This window comes from Nematostella vectensis, chromosome 13 (assembly GCF_932526225.1).
Source record: "Nematostella vectensis chromosome 13, jaNemVect1.1, whole genome shotgun sequence".
Lineage (NCBI taxonomy): Eukaryota > Metazoa > Cnidaria > Anthozoa > Actiniaria > Edwardsiidae > Nematostella > Nematostella vectensis.
In genome coordinates this window covers 1,791,084-1,810,001 of record NC_064046.1, presented here as the reverse complement: position 1 = coordinate 1,810,001, position 18,918 = coordinate 1,791,084, and the positions used below count along the sequence as shown (strand labels likewise).

Sequence of the window (18,918 nt, the reverse complement as noted above, 5' to 3'; positions counted from 1 at the left end):
GAAAACCATGATCCACTAAATTGTACCAAATAGAAAACGTCACTTTAAAGATAAAAGAATAAAAAAGAACAAAAAATGAATTCATCTAGCGTGACACCGATCACGGACACAAAACGAACTAATTTAAAAAAAAGTTCATCTAGCGTGACAACATGCAGTCACGAGCAAAATAAAAAGCCATCAAATCCATTGCTTTTAAAAGGATATTTTGCAAACTAAATAAAGCTATAAGATGGGTATTCATGCTATATATCATCATAATCATAAACAACAGACTGGCAAACAAATATGGTATGTCATGGTATGCCTTTCATAGCTATTCACAATTGACATCTATCTAAAACAAAGTTTTAGATAGATCTCTACACATCGTACACATAACGTTTTGTTTGATATTTTGGACGATTTTTTCTTTCTCGTGCGACACTCGCCCAGCAGGGCCAGATTTCGTGTCCTCGTTAATGCAATCTTTTGTCCAAATCAAAGTGTCAAGTGGTACTACCATTACCAGTCAAAAGATATATTAGCACTGCTAGTGTTAAAACCACCCCTGACGAGAAAAAAACAAGTGTATAAAGTCTTGAGAAATGTTTCTAGTAATCGAACAGGCAAGAAAATTGGTCTTACTATGTTCACCGTTTCTTATCAGAACTCGTTTTTACAGTTTTCATTTCAATTCTTACTGTACGTATAGAAAAATATCAAAAAGGTAAACAATTACCGGCCTTGTTTGATAACTATGATCATATCAGTGAAATGAGATGACTTGAATTAGAAAAATACACACACACACACATTTCAGTTAACTGGTTAAGGTGACATTGTGAAATAAGAAATGTTTGTTTGGATGTTTACAAAAACTCTTTGAGCATCGTGATGCACACATCGTGCTCTTATACTACCAGGGGAATTGAGATTAAAACTCTTGTCACCTACGCAAACATACCGACACTCGAAACGTTGGCGCTACTCACGAAACTTGTTCTTAGACATACAATACGCTATTAGAAGCTAAAAAAACCTATGTTTTATCGAAATAATATTTTTTTTCGGACTAAACTCCCCGGAAAAGGTTCTCGAGTCTCATTTTTCTCTTCGTATTAGCAGATCGGCGTCAGTGTGTATATTGTGTGTGATCGTGGAAAATCATGATTCAACGCAAGAAAAAGCCGCTTATGGTCATGTAGGATATTGGAGGGAGCAGACAACACATTTAATTATATCATCTTAACTAAAAGGTATATATACTCTGAGAAGTTAAGAATAAGAAAGTGTTAAGTTTTAAGCGAACTGCAAGTGCACCAATAAACATGCATAAAATATATATACTTTCTGTATGTTTTTTTTAATAAACATACTCTGTGAACGTCGATTTTTCTTGCACATAAGCGCTCTTGCATTTTTGCGCACCGCGTTTTTTCGCGCGCCAAAACAACAAACTTGTCTTTCTTCCTGTGGCGATCCATGCGAGTAAGCCTGGGTAATAGTTATTGTGTATCATATCTGCAAATGGCGGCCCGAAATGTTCGAATATCAAGCTGGTTTAAAGACGCTTTGTCGATCGCGTGATTGATAACAAAAATGTCTTCACGTATACTAAAGTTCGAAGTCCCAGAAGGCAAAGAAGAAATAGTAAGAGAAGCCATTAGGACAATAGAGGGCTGTAGAGAAATACCAACACCAACTGAGACCGAGAGAGACAAAAAAGATGACATGATTGTGAATAGCACAAACCCAAAGGAGATTGTAGAACGTGTGAGCCTTTGGCTCAAAAGAAATAGGGTATCCCAAATCCAATTCGCCAAGACTATTCTAGGCAGGGGGCAGCCGACCCTAAATGCTTTACTAGCTCAAGGGCAAACAGAGGAGTGGCCAAAAGAAGGGACAAAGAGGCGGCACTATATCAAAATGTACGACTTTATGGAAGACGAAGATTTACAGAGCACCCTGAGATTAGCTGGTGCTAAATATGGTATGTGTTCAAAATTCCTGGAAAATTCTCATCTTTTGGAAAAACGTTCACCAGCCCCTATTGTTTGGTGCAAGAAGTAAACTAGTGTAATTGATGCTTTGTTTTGTAGGTCCAGAAGGACACACAAGAGTTGTCAGTACACTGTATAAACTATTTTTGCGATAGTTCTGTCTTGTCTGAACCAAAAATTGGTTAAGTATTTTATTTCTATGCATGCTGTGCTCCTCTCTCCTTCCATATCCTTTCTCATCAGAATTTTTTTGCACCCCCTTCCCACCCCCAGTTTAGTTTGACTAGATGGCAAAACATGGTCTTAAAAAGGTCCTTCAGGCCCGTAGCCAGGATTTTGAGCAGGAGGGGGTAGTCTTCTCATTGAGTGGCCCATATTCTTTTAAGTATAGCACGTCCTGGCTCGCAGTTCTACTTATTTTTCCTCCATTAGTGTGCACCTTACAGTATCTTCTGAACCCCCCGAACTCCCCCTGGCCATGGGTCTGTCCTTGTAGTGCCCAAAGCCAAAGACTTGACTATCTTTTCCCTCTTTTGTTGCTCATAATTATAAACCTTGTTCTTCAGAGCACCAAAGAGTAAAGGTTTACTCACACGAGCACATCCACAGACCTAGGACACGCTTTAGTGATTTACAGCTTGCAGCGCTCGACATGCTCTTCACCAAAACTCAAAACCCATCTGTGGAAGTTTTAGAAGAGTTATGCAATACTTTGCACTTAGAATTAGCACAGGTAATAATTCTTGATGTAATGATTGATGAACCGGTCTTTATAATGGAAAAATACAAAGCTCCATTTGTATTTGTTTGTTTTTTTTGCCCAAGCAAACAAGGACAATAGATTATTTATCATACAGCATAATAATTTAGGTAATGTAGCCATGTTTTTTTTGGTTGGAGGGGGCTAATTTACCAAATTAGCTGTCCAGTTCATCTTTAGTTTTTAAGCCCTAACTAACAGTGCTACTCAAATTTCTTTCATTTGAGTGAATCTTCCTCTTAAGCGATTTGTCTATTTTAGTAAGTCAACAAACTTTTATAATATCCTCATACCAAAAGAGCTTTTTTCCCCACAATCCCCACCCCTTAATATTAATAATAAAATTAATATAATCCATTCCAGGCACAAATATGGTTTCAAAACAAGCGGCGACTGCTAAAGGAAAACGCTTACACCCCTGGCCAGTACCAGTTTGGTGCCCCGACTACTGTGAGATTAGATTCTCCAAGTATTGAAGTGAATATATCAAGTGATGATAAAGTAAATATACCGAGAGACAATGAAGTAAATATACCAAGTGATATTGAAAACAACACAGAATCTGTCAGCATAGATGTTCCAAGTATGGTAGTAGATATACCTAATGAAAACAAAATCAAATCAGAATCTGTAAGCTTAGGTGTTCCGAGTAGGGACAATGAAGTAAATATACCAAGTTTTGATTGAAAACAAGACAGAGTCCTTAAATTTAGATGTTCCAAGTATTGTATTAGACATACCAAGTCTACAGAGTCCTAAAATTAGAATATATACAAAAAAATTAAGTGACACACTTGGGGACTAAGGGGGGAGGGGTGAAATGGCCATCCCTTTTCCTTGAAGCCTTTGGTCACTGATAGCCCAAGTTATGAATGTATATGAAGATATAGAAGATTTATGAAGATAAGAAACAAAATAAAGGCCTGAGACCCTTGCTAGGTCACCAAATGATCTCCTAGTGATAGGCCTGTACTCAAGCATCCAACAATTTCTATCCTTGTTTTCAAAAGCATTAGCCAAAGGGGGTAGAATAGGGATGTCCACTGTATCACTGGATATATAATAGCCCTAAAACTGTTCTAGCAGGTGTATGCTTTTCACTCATCAGAGGACCGCTCAAGGGCAAACAGAGGAGTGGCCAAAAGAAGGGACAAAGCAGCAACACTATATCAAAATGGACGACTTTTTGGAGGACGAAGATTTACAGAGTACCCTGAGATTAGCTGGAGCTAAATCTGGTATGTGTTCAAAACTCCTGGAAAATCTACATATTCTTAAAAATGTTCACCAGCCCCTATGGTTTGGTGCACTTTTCCCTAGCTTGCCACCCCCCCTCCCCATTTATAAGAGAAGAACTGTTAAATCTATAGGGAGAGAAAGACACATTTTATTTGAAACCAAGGGGGGTTCTCCCCAATGATCACCAGATAGGGATGCTCATCCTATTTTTTTAGGTGTCAAAATTGGGCCATTGGTATTTTCAGGGGGTATCTGAGAGAAAATAGGCTTTTCTACTAAAAATGGTATTTTTAGGGTTTGCAGAAAGAGGCACTCAAGCCAATGTTTTCTAGATCATTTAATACTTTCGTCTTCTAAACAAAACACTTTGTTTTTGATTTGTCATTCAAGACTTTGTTATACAATGGGATACTTAAATCTGAGTTTTGGTATTTTTGCTTCTAAGGTATTTTTAGGGTAGCAATTTTTGGTGTTCACATATTTTTTGGGGTATGTTTTTTTGATCTCCTGACAAGCATCCCCATCACCTTTACCCTGAAGAACCCCCCCCCCTGCATTGGAAACTTGAAGTCATAATTACTCAGATAAAAATAAAAGGTAATTATGAACATATGTATTGTTTCGATTATGTAGCATTTATTAGTTTGATTTTTTACACAATTCTACTATTTTGTTTTACTAGAGTTTACCTTAATTCAAAACTGTAGACCTGTGCACCTCCCCACTTCCATATCCCCCACCCACCCTATCCCATCAAACCCCCCCCCCCCCCCCCTCACCACCACTCCCCCACCCACCCCTGGTTCGGTTACACCCCTAGTTTAGTTTTACCCCTAGTTTAGTTTGACTAGTTGGCAAAACATTATCTTAAAAAGGTGTGTTTGTATAGAGCTTCCTGCTTACAAAAGTGCCCTGTAGCCAAAGACTTGGCTATTTTTTTACCCTTAATTGTTACTTATTATAAACCTTATTTCCAGAGCATCAGAAAGTAAGGGTTTACACACAAGAGCACGTGCCCAAACCCAGGACACGCTTTAGTGATTTACAGCTTGCAGCGCTCGACATGGTCTTCACCAAAACTCCAAACCCATCTGTGGAAGTTCTAGGAGAGTTGTGCATTACTTTGAACTTAGAATTAGCACAGGTAATAATTCTTAATGTAATAATACTAATGGAAAAATACAAACTCCATTTTTTTTTTGGCCAAAGAAAACAAGAACAATTAAGTATTTGAAAAACAATATCTTCTCACAATGTGCATACATTAATAATATAGGTAATGTAGCCATGTTTCCTTTTGGAGTGGCCGGGTTCTTTTACCAAATTAGCTGCCCAATTCATCTTTAGCATCTAGCCCTAACTCTCAGTGCTACCCAAATTTCTTTCATTTGAGTGGATCTTCCTGTCAAACGATTTGTCTATTTCATGATTGACATTAAATTAAAAGGTTTGCCCAGTAAATTGGATAGCCTTGGTTTGATTGTAAACAATTTTTTTTGTAATATCCTCATACAAAAAGAGCCACTTTCTCCCATATTCCAACCCCTAATTAATATTGGTTAGAGTGAAGCCTCTGCGGATGGTGTGAAATTATACTTAACAATATTATATTTCCCAATCGAGGCACAAATATGGTTTCAAAACAAGCGGCGACTGCTGAAGGAAAACGCTTACACCCCTGGCCAGTACCAGTTTGATGTCCCGACTACTGTGAGATTAGATGCCCCAAGTATTGAAGTGAATATACCAAGTGATGATAAAGTAAATATACCAAGTCATATTGAAAACAACACAGAATCTGTGAGCATAGATGTTCCAAGTATTGAAGTGAATATACCAAGTGATGATAAAGTAAATATGCCAAGAGACACTGAAGTAAATATACCAAGTGATATTGAAAACAACACAGAGTCTGTGAGTTTAGATGTTCCAAGCATTGAAGAAAAAATATCAAGTCCTGCTAAATCCTGACATACGAGGATACATGAGTCTAGCGTTGCATATTCTCTTGAGGGAGGTTTGACTATGCCCTAGGCGTTAGTAAATCATTTTACTTGTTTGAAAATCTTTCACATCTTATTGACACTGAATTGATTCTGTTGGGTTATAGAAGATTCACATCACAGTTCACTCCAACTTCAAACGAGGCAGTGCGTTACTGGGATCCTTAGAGTGGCCGACCGAACACTGCGAACTACCTTAATTTTCTCGACGTCAAAATTTCGCGATTTTGAGATGGCGATATTTCGCGACACTTTATTTTCGCGATTTTCCTATTTTCGTAAAAACCAGATTACTTTATTTTCGCGATTTCGCGATTTTGGAATAATAATATCAAGCAAAACAGGTGGAATTAAAATGTGCTGTAATCATCAAAACTGAAAAAAAAATTGTAACAAAAAGATGCGAGGGCTAATTTTAGTTTCATAAAAATCTATAAATACAAGTCCAAACTTTGGTTGGTTGAGGCTCAACCCCTTACCGTACTATATGTACATTTAGACACACAAGGTGTTTCCACAAAGCTTATTAAACTGCCAATATTTACCAAAAGGCTTCTGGTGTACTCACTTAATTTTCGCGCATCATAATTTTCGCGGCACTTAATTTTCGCGTCATTATATTGTGTAATAAGGTACTCATAGTATTATTTTATAGTTGACAGTATGTTGCATTGGCTTGCGTTACACTCCACTTTAGTGCTAAGTAAAACAAGGTGTGCGTTACACTTCTATTAAACATCCTTCAATATAGACTCCAAGAAGTCGCTGTGTCGAGCGTCTGAGAAGTAAAACGGCGACTGCTTCGAGTCTGTGTTGTCTACCTCCTGTAAGGAATGTGTTACAGCGGGCTGCAAGGTCACGGGAGGGTAAGTTTAAATCTACAGCTTCCTTAGAGGAGAAGAGACAACCTTGGCGCGCTCTGATACTGAACTTGCGTCTTCTTTCTATCTGGAGTTCAACCGTCTTACACGTTTGTGGGATAATCGCTAAATTCCATGGTGCGCACCTTTCAATAATTGCTCTAGATATAAAAAAAAGCGACGTTATTTATAGCCATGATAGATTTTGGTGCATATTAATTTATTGATTTAATCCCCTAATTCGCTAGCTTGCCTCGAAAGTAAATAAGGCAAGGAAAACATCCCTGTCACATATTATGTCTAGTTCGTTACTCAAGCATACGCGATGTCCCCTTACCAGATCAAAGCATGACGTCTCCGTTTAACTCAATAACACCGCAGAAAACAAGTAGCCGCCTCCAGCAAGCGCGAATCTCAACCTGAAGAAAAAGAACAGCCATATAAACAACGTCTAGAACGAGGGCTTACTCGAACTTGAAAGATTCTCGATAATAGAGGCGATGAAAGACGATGAAAGCTCTACAAGAGAAGGATGCCAAATGACACTGCTTCGTTTCGTCATCGTTTACATCGGCTTCTTTTGTTACCAGGAAACCATAGAATTTGTGCGGCCTTGAACGAGGTTGAAAGTGACAAGACTTTGGCATGAAGTTCCTTTGAAATATTTATCAATATTTAGCACGAAACTATGAAGAATCTTTTGATGTTGATGATTGAGTTTCTAGCCCTTCACTCGATAAAAGGTAAGAGATGTCTTGTATGCTTGAATCTTTGAATAATAAATACCACTCGTTCTTCGTTCTCCGCACTTGCTCAAATTTCTGCATTTATTAATATGTGTAATCTTTTCAGTATTACCATTTTGTTATTTACTTTTGTTGATGTCTTTATAAAGAGATGAGAAATTCAAGCCGCGATAACGCATTTATTGTATTTAAAGTATTTCCTGCATAGAATTTGTTTGTCTGATAAAGTTAACAAGTCATCGTCGTGTGACAGGATAAAAATAGGCTTCAAACAACACGTAAATCTGTTTGTTGCTTGTTTCAATGTTAGAGTTTAGAGTTGAGAGCATTGAATTTGATTTGGGTTACCTGTGTCTTCAGCACAATCGCCATTCTCGTTCCCAGAGATCACAGAGAGGCGCGTAGGATAGATTTGGGTAGGAGGACGGGAGGGGGGGGGGGGGGGGGGGGGGGGGAATGTGGGGGGCGGGTTAGTGAGATTAATACTGCCAATGAAAAGTCTTATATACACAAACTGTAGTCAAAAGAAACCGCGCCGCACCCGCCTCTCGGTTGGGCGCCTATCTCGTAGGTTCTTTTTGCCCTTATTTTATTTGGCTCAAATTTATTTGGCTTTATTTGGTTCAGGGTCATACCACAAACGGGTACGCAAGATGCGCGCGCACCCCTTTAGCCGCAAAATAATGGGTCACTTCTTTTAAAAATATAGTCAAATACTCTCCATTTTTCTATGATGCCCATGACTGCGCAGCCCCCTTCCCCCCCCCCCCCCCCCCCCCCCCCAATCCTGGGCGCGCGCCTGTAGCCTGCACCGAGGCGCTAGGGTGAAAGTAAAGAATCGCCAAACTAGAAAGCATGGGGAACTACTAGGGCCTGACAGAGCAAAATAATGGTAAGTTTTCCCCAAATAAGGTCTAGTTCGCTTCGTTAAGCTTGAATTTTTGCATAGAGGTTCCTTATGGTATGTAAACCAACATATCAAAAAGTGTTTTTTTCTTATGGATTCGTCTTCGAGTTATGAGGCTTGAAGTGCAATTTTTAAATATTCAAAGTATGAATTCTCCTCGTTTTTAGGGAGAAGTCGGGCTCTGATAAGAAATTAAGCCAAATTTGCTCGCTAATATCTAAATTTCATATCTTCTAAATTTCTTTAAAATTTGGAATTAAGCTTCTTGTCAGAGAAACTCCTTGTATGCGGAATCTTGAGCTTATATATTGAGAATTAGAAATTTTCATGCCATTTTTTTGCTCTGTCCTCTTGACGGTGCGGCTTTCAAGCCGAACTATGCCTCAATCCTCCGCTTCTCGACCCAGCCCCCGCGCCACATATCCTCGGAGTCCATAGGAGGGGGATTGGACCCAAAGGGCTCGAGATCACTTAAAAAACCTTAACAACTACTCCGAATAAACACCAAGTAGAGCCTGTTTGCTGGCTATCCCTTGTCTCCAGATATCGACTGTTTCCACGATAATGGGGGTCCTGTGTAATTTGAGGATGAAAGCGAGGCTTTGTCAGGTCAGCGTTTATTTTTTTAACTTTCACCAAATTACCGCATTTCAGGCCTTCTTACAGTGATGCTTTCCTTAAAGCTTCCCGGAAATAGGTAAGAATACAAAAAAAGTTGCAAGACATCTCTAAACAAACTCCGAAATGCCAAAGCCTTTATGCTTTCTCAATTTAAATACACCCTGAATTCGGACTACTCGGCCTGTACCACAACCGCGCGCAACAAGGATCTGAATTTACCCTTGTTTTACGGACATGCGGAAATTAGCAATTGTGTCTTTGGTTTTCACAGGGTTTGTAGAAGTCGGCATGTACAGCACCCTAAGATCAAACCAGACTTCCACAAAGAAAGCAGAACTCACAGGCTGGATTTCCACAGGAAGCCCAGGACTTGTAAACCTGCAGTCAGGGTCATTTCATACTCGTTTTACTGCAGAAATAGCGGGACTTTACAGCATCGATGCAAACCTTATTTTATTTTACAACCGTTCTCGGTCCATCAAGGCTGCTTTAGCGATCAATAGAGACATATCCACACATTCCGGTCTAACCGGTTTATCCAGTAATCATTCAAGTGAGTACACGCTGACTTTTTCTGGTCTTGCTAAACTATCACATGGAGATGCAGTATCTATTTTCGTGACGTCATTACCGGAAGGAGCCAGTTGGACGGTGTTGACCGGAAGTACCTTTTTCGTACGACTCCTCAATTCCAAATCTAGCGTCCCAGCATTCCATGCGGTCTTGCCTTGTGACATTACAGTCCCGCCCCTCCCTTCCACGGGAAGGTTATTTGATTGGGCTACGAATGGGTCTGCTGTGTTTCAGCAATTATCCGGTTTCTCGCCTTCTCTTGGGGAGTTCTGCGTTAGCTGTAATGGCGTCTACAAGATAAACGTTAACATTCTGACTAACGTCACACAAGACACTGACGTCACTGTTACTATAGAAACTAACTCTGGAGATACCATCGTCAGCGCGAAAACGAGGCACATTGGGATTGACACTGTCAGTATTGGTGGGGTGTTTGCATTTGCTGTCGGGGATTGCTTCCGTGTGAGAATTAATTCATCGGTAGCAGCAATTAGAATTTTAACCGGAAGTGGTTTCTCCGCAGTTTTTATTTCCGGACTAAGGAGCAATCCCCCTTTCTTATCATACCCTTTGAATGGTACCCAATACCTCGCAAATTCAGGTTTGCATGACGTCAATTTTTCGGACCCAAAAGACTCGCCTAAGGCTCATGTGGGCCTGGTGACTAATCGTGACGGCTTTACTGTGGCAGTTACAGGATCGTACATTGTGTCAGCGGTTTTAGACATAATGGCCAAAAAAGACAATCCAGTGGAAAGTCTTCGTTTGCTTGCAATCGTCAACCGTTCACCTTCGTCTACTCTGAGCAGCGCGACAATTGCATCCGTGACGTCACTTCCGTACAGCGGTCATCTTAGTCTCACCGGCGTATTGTACCTTCGTAAAGGCGATAAGGTTACCGCAAGCGTCAGTAAATCTAGCGTGAGCCCTCTAACAATTCAAACTGGACACTTTTCTGTTGCTTTGACAACCAATGAATGGCCTGGCTTATCCGTGACCCTAGCTAGAAACCAGGCCTTAACACGGACAGGTTGGAACGAGATAGGAGACTGGAATACTGGGCTGTATAAAGCTAACGGTGACTTCTCTTTTGATGACTCCTTCGATGAGGTCAGCGGTCGTTACGTGGTTCCACTCGATGGAATGTACATCATCTCTTGCAATGTCATAGTTACTGGTAGTGGGGCAACACCGCTGGGTGCAATGATCGCGGTCGATGGGAGTCTTGACCTAGGTAGCGGGCTTTACTCTATTCACGATGTGCCGAATAAGGACATGACCGTGCCCGTATCCGTGTCGCTGAGGCTATCTCAGGGCCAGTATTTGTCTGTGTTCGTCTTCACGTCACGTGGTTCGTCGTGGACGCTCAGTAACAGCACTGGGTTGTCGGTGGTGTTTAGTGGTGCTGGCCTGACTAGTGTCCCAGGATCATTTGCAGGTATATTAGTAGATTATCAATAAAAGTATCGGTCCCATGTTAAGGTAGGGACTACTGTAATAGTTTTGACTACCCAAGCCCAACGATGATTATGATAAATATCATCATGAATTTGTTGTAGGAATAACAATCAAGACAGTTTTAGTTATATAGTGCTGATGATGATTGTTGGTTATAATAATTTGATTGTGGAGATGGTGTTGATGGTGATGCTGCTGCTGCTGATGATGCTGATGATAATAATAATGATGATGATGATGGTGATGGTGATGACGATGATGATAATAATGATGATGATGATGATGGTGATGGTGATGATGATGATGATGATGATGATGATGGTGATGGTGATGGTGATGGTGATGGTGATGATGATGATGATGATGATGATGATGATGATGATGATGATGATGGTGATGATGATTTGATTGTAGAGATGGTGTTACTGTTCATGATGATAAAATGTTGATGAATGTTGACGCAACGATAATGATGATGATGATGGTACTGGTTTTGATGATAGTGGTTGCGGTGGTTGTGTAATGGTGATGATTATGATGATAGTAATGTTGATGGTTATGATGATGGCGATTTTTATGATTATTATTATGATGATGATAATGGTTATAATTATTGTGATGATGATGTTGGTGATGTTATGATAATGATGATATTATCATGATGATGGTGATTATGGTGATGATGGTGATGATTATTATGATGATGATTGTACTTTTTCCTATTTTGGGTTTCGTCTCTTCTTTGTTCATATTATCAAAACCAATATCTGTCTTTCTCAGTTACCCTCGGCACTCAAAGTCACTCCTCTACTGGTTGGCAGGAAGTTTCACACTGGACGACTGAGGGGGGAGGGGTGGCCAATACTACATTCCGCACAGGGGGGAGCTGGGATGCGTCAAAATCTCAATATACCCCGGAGGTGTCGGGTTTGTATTTGGTCACAGCTAACCTTTTGATGAGCCACGATGGAGCAAGTGAGATTATGGCACAGGTAATATTGACTGAAGACGTAACAGTCGTAGCAGTCGTCTGCATAAAAAAAGTTCATCGCGACCCCTACGACTATACAAAAACGACCGAAACGACGGTTCGTTCCACGGTCGTCAGAAATAGAATCAGTTCAAATAAAACCAGTTCCAGTTGCAGACGACTGTTACGACCCTTACGATTGTTACAACTATATGGAAAGCAGGCTTAATGACGAACAAAACGTGGATGACGACGGCAGTTGAATCACATTGAAGATTCAATCTGCACATACAAATTCTTATTTATTTAATTTATTTTTTAATACATAACCAAACCAGGACATGCAAAATCCAATTGAGGACGTTTATTTTCATATGTTTTGATTATTGGAATTGATCGCCAAGCGCGAACTCATATTTTTCGATATCGTTCCCCTAGCCGTCGTCGTCGTCCACGTTGCTTTAAGGTCCGCCTAATTTTTTTTTTGTTACACTTGAGCAACCACCCTTAGGGCAGTGCCCGTTTAAGAGGTTTCAAGAGAAAAGCAATGGAAAATGAAGATAGTGAATACCTTATAAAACCCGCCCAAAAATGGTTGCCTGATTCACAGAGTTATCTCGCTACCACAGTCTTCTCTCTGTTTTAATCATTTTTTAAATCAAAATCAATTTGCACATTTTCAGATTGTCCCCAATGGCCAGTCAACTAAGATAACCGCAACACAGGCATACCACCAAGTCGGATCCGTCTCTAGACAAAGTCGCTTCACGCTAAGCATCTCGGGAATCCTCTCTTTGACGACGGGGGAGTATGTCTCAGTCTTCATTAAATCTGTGAACGGGATCAACTGGCGGCTACTGTCACACAGTAGCTTTTCAATCACACTCGTGTCTTCTGATGCCAATCAACACAGCACGGGACTTAACGCGTTCAAGATTTTATCGGACACTGCACTCTCCTCGGGTGTGTTTAACATCATCCGCTGGCGAACAAGCCCTTTCGGAGGCATGCCCATGTACGCAGTCTTCAGCAAACGGCTGGACGTAACGAGTATTCCATCGAGAAGTAAGGCGTTCGTGGAGGTATCTCTTACCGGGTTCTACGCTGTCCAGATTACCGTCCAGATCATACCTAGCCATGTGGGTCGCTATATTCTTTCAGCGTGTATCGACGATGGATTTGCCGCGAATTCCTTAACGGCAGTCATCGGGTCTGAAGATGGGTCTACAAAATTTGGAATCACAGTTTTTGGAGTGTTATATCTTACTAAAGGACAAAAAGTGTGGCCATGCACTTCGGCGTCGAATTCTGGTTATACTATAAGAAGTAATGGTGGGTTTTCGATAGCTTTGATATTAGCACGTGACTCATTACCAGGTCTTCGTGAGGAGCGGGTCGGTGCTGATTGGACCTCTCAGGGCGCCAGCTCGCTGTACAGACGCGGTGCAATGAGTACTAGAGCCCAAGCCCCAAACACAGGGATATACCTTATTACCTTATCTGTATCTGACAGGACAGCGCCTGTCTGTCTTGGTAATGACCGCTGCACAAACTGCTTGTTTCTCCATAATGGTGATACGATAGTCATGACAAAACTTTTACAGAAGACGAGTGAAATCTTTCCTTGTGAGAGTACAAACAATTCAACTATTTTACGCTCGGCGCAATATCTCCCGAACGCATCAGAGAACAACACCGTGCTTTTTTCCCCTGTGCCCACCTTCTTTAGCTCCAGCGGTTGGCATTCATTGAGTAGCTGGCGGTCAGCGGCAGGTCTGAGCGCGGGCGCATGGGAGGTTTCTGTAGATGGATTATACGTTGTCGCATTGTACCTTGTGTTAAGCTCTTCTGAGGAGAACACCTTCAAGATTGACGTCACTTCCGGTAACACATTAGAACCAGTCTTACATGCCACCTCGGCGGTCCGCGCAAACACAGGGATCCTGATGGGCACACTTGCTTTGGCGCGCATGCGTGCTGGAGAGAAGCTGCGGCTCAAAGTCTACTCGGGTAGGTGTAGCCATTTTTGTTTGTTACATGGAGAAGTGATCATCAATAGGCGACTAGGACTAAGAAATCACGTGAAGACCTTTCTGACAATTAAACTATCTGGCTGATTCCTAAGCGCTAATTAAGTTGTATAACTAAAAAGACTACAGACAATCTGTAGAAAAACTAGATGGTCTGCGTCATGATGTACATATGAAGAAACAGTTGCCGTTTTAGGGGTCTGGTACCGAGGAATTTTAGTTTCTTTTCAGAGGCTTTCTCCATTGACTAAAGATGGTCACAGTCACTGTTTTTCTTTCTGAATACAATTCACAAAGTTTGCGAAGCACCTGCGGTACGGCAGCCCTAAAAATGACAAGAATCGTGCAAGGTTTTCCAAATAAGGAATATATTAGTTTCCTTATATGGAAGTGACCGCTTCTGTGAAAAACGACAATTTTTGGCTAAATTATCTTGATATGGACAAGGAATAAACAACTCAGGGTTGAAATTGTATGTTGGTCGCCTCTGTGGTTGTGCTGACGCAACGGGCTAACACTCGAAACATCAGCGCAACTGTACTCTGGTTTGCGAATTAAGTCGTCGTTTTGCTGTTGTTATTTTGCCGCCAAAAGTTGGAGCGCGCGCGAGTTTACCACCCAATAAGTCACGTACTTTCGGTAAGGCTTATTTTAGCCATAGCGTCGGGTAATAGTTAAGAAGAGGCGCGGCTTGGGCTCAAATGTTGAAAAGGAATAAATTCTTTAGTTTTCAAATTATCTTAATAAAAATACTCTCGAATTGACCATCTGGAATTTATTCTTGTGCAACGCTGGTCCTATTGCCCCTCTCACACAAGTTGCCTTAGGGTGTGGACTTAGCAGGGGGCGTAAATTCGGGGATGGATCTTTGTAGGCAAGAGTGCATTTATTTTGTCAAAGATCGCAAGGACAATTTTTGCGTAAAATAAAGATTCATCAATCGCGAAGTCTGACAGGTCAGGTTTAAGCCAAAAATTCGTGTGTCTCAAGCTGGAGTATTGTTAGGTGTTACTGTGAATTTAGAAAAAAAAATAATCGCGCAGATTTCGATTTTTTTATTTTAATATAAAAAATTGCTTCCATTTACCTGGCATGAAAAAAAAATAATTTGATTTCAAACAAGTGTGAATCTTGCGGGATCCGACAAAGCATAGATGTATTAATAAAATCTGAAAAATTCACGAAAATCGAGCCGAAAATGAGTCTAATATAAGGTACTTATAAAAGTAAAAGCTGTTTAGCCAAAACAACCTCGGCGCGCCACCTTAAGTTCGCAAGCAAACATCATTAATCCATTATGTCCTTTATTAACATTTTAGAGAAGGACACAACATGGGCGATCCAGAACCATTCCCTTGTAACAACAGCCCTCATGACGTCACAACCTAGTACCCATGGCCTTGCGGTGAAGCTGAGACAAGATGTAAAGATCCCTTTGGGAGGCCTGTGGTATATCCCTGAGGACTGGAAACCACTGGACCTGGGACTGGCCCATTCGCGCGGCATCGCGGGAAGGTTTGTGGCGGGTGATGCAGGCGTCTATCTGATCTCGGTCACATCCATCATCGTCAAGCACACTGAGGAATCGAACTGGTAAAGACTCTGTCAAGAGAAGGCGGGGATGTGCTTATTGGAATACCCGATTTGTAAATTTGATTTCTTAATGGATTGGTCATCAGCACCGTAGCAGGCTACGTAAGATTGGGAGGAGCATAATACAGAAATATTAAGAAAATATTGGGGGGAGGGGCACAGCCCGGGGCATTAATACAAAAACATAAAAAAAATATGATGGGGGGCAGAGCCACACCCCTACTGTTCATTTCCTTATTATTTTTGAAAATATTGGGCGGGGCACGTGCCCCCAGTTCCTCACGCCCTGCTATGGCCCTGGACATTCAATACCGCACCAAAAGTACATTTAATAATCTTTTATTATGGCAATGACGCAATATCGTCTGAGAAAACGTGTGATTTAGGACATGACTTAGAGGTGATGACTCACGCCTCAAGTAATTCGTCGCATTTGTCATATTGCAATGTAGCTCTATCAACACGAGTTTGCCCAGTCTGATTTTTGCAATGTGGGGAATTGGATTGGGATTAAAAATCAAAATAGTAAAAATCATGGATGACCTTTCTCATGGGCGAAATGTATCTCATTTATCATTTATTTGATGGACTTCATCAAGCGCACAATAAAAAAAAATAACGCATTTCTTTACAGTACCTTAGAACTCATTGCTTCAATCAACGGTGACGTCACAAACAGCAATGGTCCCAGGACCTCTCGAGTCATCCAAGCACAGCCCGGACCCCTCACGGTCACCCTGAGTATATCTGTTTCGCTTTTGCTGACAAAGTGGCAAGCGGTTTACCCCATGGTTAGAATCACGCCAGCGTACTGTGAAGCCGTCTTGTCCAATCAGACCTCGTTCTTTGCTTTGCTGATAGGTATGGGTTCAAATATTAAAATTCCCGTCGCAGATCATGTCCTCATAATGATCCTCATATGTCCGCATAATGATCTCATAACTTTAAAATATTAAAGTTTATGTCCCATTTTAAAACGGACAGGATTTCTATGCTACTCTAGAGAAAAAGTTGTACACCAGTATGTGTGTCATTACGCAAAAAGGCTATTATCTGGTTTTTAAACCCAAATACACACTTTGGCTGTTTTTTACACATACTTTGGTACGGAATCAAACTTGGAGGTTTATGATCTCAGGATTCTTTAAACATGAGGTTCCGCTATAAAAGGGAAAGCTCCTCCCACCCAAATACACACTTCAAGAACAATCAGTTATTAATCAGCCATCAATGCGTCAACATGTCAGGACAATTGCTCTGAGCGCTTAATTCAAATTTCATATTCTAAACCAAATTGAATATCATTCCTAGACTTGTCCTAAAATGTTCCTATTTATAGTAAAAAAAATGCTATACCAAGCTGTGCGCGCTCTAAAATACGAGCATATTCAGCCACAGCGCGAGAATAATTTATGCAGATGCGTTAGATTACGGACAGCGTAAAATTTTAAATTTTGCACCAAAAACGTGGACAGGAGCTTTCCCTTTTATAGCGGAACCTCGTGTTTTAAGCTCTATAAAGATATCAAAATCAAATTCGAGATCATTTTTTTTAAGATAAATGAAAGGTCCGAGCTAGGTAGGTTAAAGAACCCTGGGGACAGCCGCTTCTTTCTCACTCATGGAAATGGGTGTTTCTTGCACTTGGCATTGTGTAAGGATAACAAAATGGCGTCTGACAGACCCCTTAAAGTGTACCAAAGGTTCGAGTTACCGGAAGTCAACTTCATTAATTTTTCCTCTGTTTATAGACAAAGATGTGTTGTACACCAGATGTAACGAATCGGGTCCATACATTACCCGGCATCCTCCACCATTCCTGCTTGAGCCCGCTGACGTGACAATTTCAATCAACTTGACATGCGCAGCTTTGTCTGCTCATGAAATCACATATAAATGGCTTCATGGCAACAAGGTAAGGCATTATGTGCTTATCAAGCAAAAAGCGAATAATCACCGTACTAAAGGGGCTATGCAATAAGTGTTTCTTGAGCCACGATTATCTCACGATTATCTTCTTTAGTACCCTTCGTGAAAACGGCATATTTCGATATCGAGGGAAGAGATCAGGAAGACGAGTGAAGCAGAGATCTGACAAAAATAACATCCAAACAGTTGCTGGTTGTCGTCCATACAAAACATTCTCGAAAGAACGTAACTTACAAAATCTCATAATGGTTAACACAGAGTCCAGTGTTTCTGAACGGAATTCTAAATCTAGTCTTGCAACATCGACCTTCGCAGTACCCAAAATGTTGTTCACCAATATTTGCAGCTTATCAAAAACAAAAAATAGGGTTCGCGCTGCAGTGGCATTGGAGGCTGACTTGCGAAATAAAGACATCGACATCTGCCTTGTTTCGGAGACTCATTTGAAGCAAGACACGCCTGACGCGATAGTAAACATTCCAAATTATACCATTTTCAGACGGGACAGGTCCTGGGCTGGCCTTGATAAAAGAGCTAAAGGAGGCATCGCAATATACACAAGAAGCAATGTAACCGTAATAGACATTTATAGATCGACACTCTACGAGCTGGTGTATTTGACTATAAGATTACCCTCGGGACACTTGTTATTGGTATGTAGTGTTTATCATCCGCCTAAGCCAACCTACCGGACCCTGGATTTTATGCAATACCTTGTAAACCTGATGGACAATGCGCTAGATCAACATCCAGGACTAACCATTGTTATTGGTGGCGATGTTAATCAACTTGATGTACAAGAGCTGTGTATGTTGACGGGCTGGAATGCCCTCGTGACTTTTCCGACTAGAGGTGATTCCTATTTAGATAACGTCTTTACAAATCGACCGGACTTGTTTGGGGAGTGCATTCCATACAACATATCAATCAAAACAGATCACACGGCAGTTATCTTGCCAGCAGGGAAGAAATTAAAACCTCTTCGAAAAACGATCAAAATTCGAGACTGCAGGAAACACAGAAAAGAAGCGTTATATTTAGCGCTGGCAGAAGAAAAATGGGATAGTGTATTAGAGAGTAATGATGTTAATGAAGCCGTTCGCAACTTAGAAAACCTTATTCATGACAACCTGGAAAAGTGTATGCCACTCAAGACTGTGCGCATGTCATCTCGTGATCCGCTATGGATGATGCCTTTGGTGAAGTCCCTGTTAAAGACAAAATCAAAGATAGGACCAAATAATACG

At 40.9% G+C, this 18,918-nt stretch overlaps 2 protein-coding genes across 6 annotated transcripts in view; both read left to right on the top strand.

The window, feature by feature from the left end:
* The first annotated feature begins 444 nt into the window (after positions 1-444).
* Positions 445-7,265, top strand: LOC5508153. Of its 3 annotated transcripts, XM_048720456.1 has the most exons (7): positions 1,843-1,972; positions 2,082-2,163; positions 2,549-2,715; positions 3,106-3,243; positions 3,851-3,980; positions 4,959-5,125; positions 5,605-7,265. In XM_048720456.1, exons 1-7 carry the CDS (start codon positions 1,970-1,972, stop codon positions 5,950-5,952), a joined length of 1,035 nt encoding a protein of 344 aa, XP_048576413.1. In that variant the 5' UTR covers positions 1,843-1,969; the 3' UTR covers positions 5,953-7,265. The 3 variants fall into 3 exon arrangements, with proteins under 3 accessions (XP_032232830.2, XP_048576412.1, XP_048576413.1); XM_032376939.2 differs by lacking the exon at positions 2,082-2,163 and having other exon boundaries at positions 445-1,972; positions 3,106-3,372; XM_048720455.1 differs by lacking the exon at positions 2,082-2,163 and having other exon boundaries at positions 804-1,972.
* Positions 6,720-18,918, top strand: part of LOC116615378 — a 24,216-nt gene continuing 12,017 nt past the window's right edge. Inside the window, exons 1-8 of one of the 3 annotated variants that reach the window (XM_048720453.1) lie at positions 6,720-6,850; positions 7,435-7,587; positions 9,390-11,129; positions 11,930-12,141; positions 12,803-14,129; positions 15,469-15,742; positions 16,377-16,603; positions 17,494-17,657. In XM_048720453.1, coding sequence (XP_048576410.1) covers positions 7,533-7,587; positions 9,390-11,129; positions 11,930-12,141; positions 12,803-14,129; positions 15,469-15,742; positions 16,377-16,603; positions 17,494-17,657 — 3,999 coding nt within the window. In that variant the 5' untranslated portion in view covers positions 6,720-6,850; positions 7,435-7,532. Of the gene's footprint in view, positions 6,851-7,408; positions 7,588-9,151; positions 9,195-9,389; positions 11,130-11,929; positions 12,142-12,802; positions 14,130-15,468; positions 15,743-16,376; positions 16,604-17,493; positions 17,658-18,918 lie in introns of those variants that run through there. The other 2 variants (XM_048720454.1, XM_048720452.1) reach the window with 2 other exon arrangements.

Coding starts and splice junctions, on each gene's coding strand:
- LOC5508153 (XM_032376939.2), top strand. CDS start 1,582: ATGTCTTCACGTATACTAAAGTTCGAAGTCCCAGAAGGCAAAGAAGAA. Junction 1,973..2,548: donor ATTAGCTGGTGCTAAATATG/GTATGTGTTCAA, acceptor CTTGTTCTTCAG/AGCACCAAAGAGTAAAGGTT. Junction 5,126..5,604: donor TGAACTTAGAATTAGCACAG/GTAATAATTCTT, acceptor TTCCCAATCGAG/GCACAAATATGGTTTCAAAA.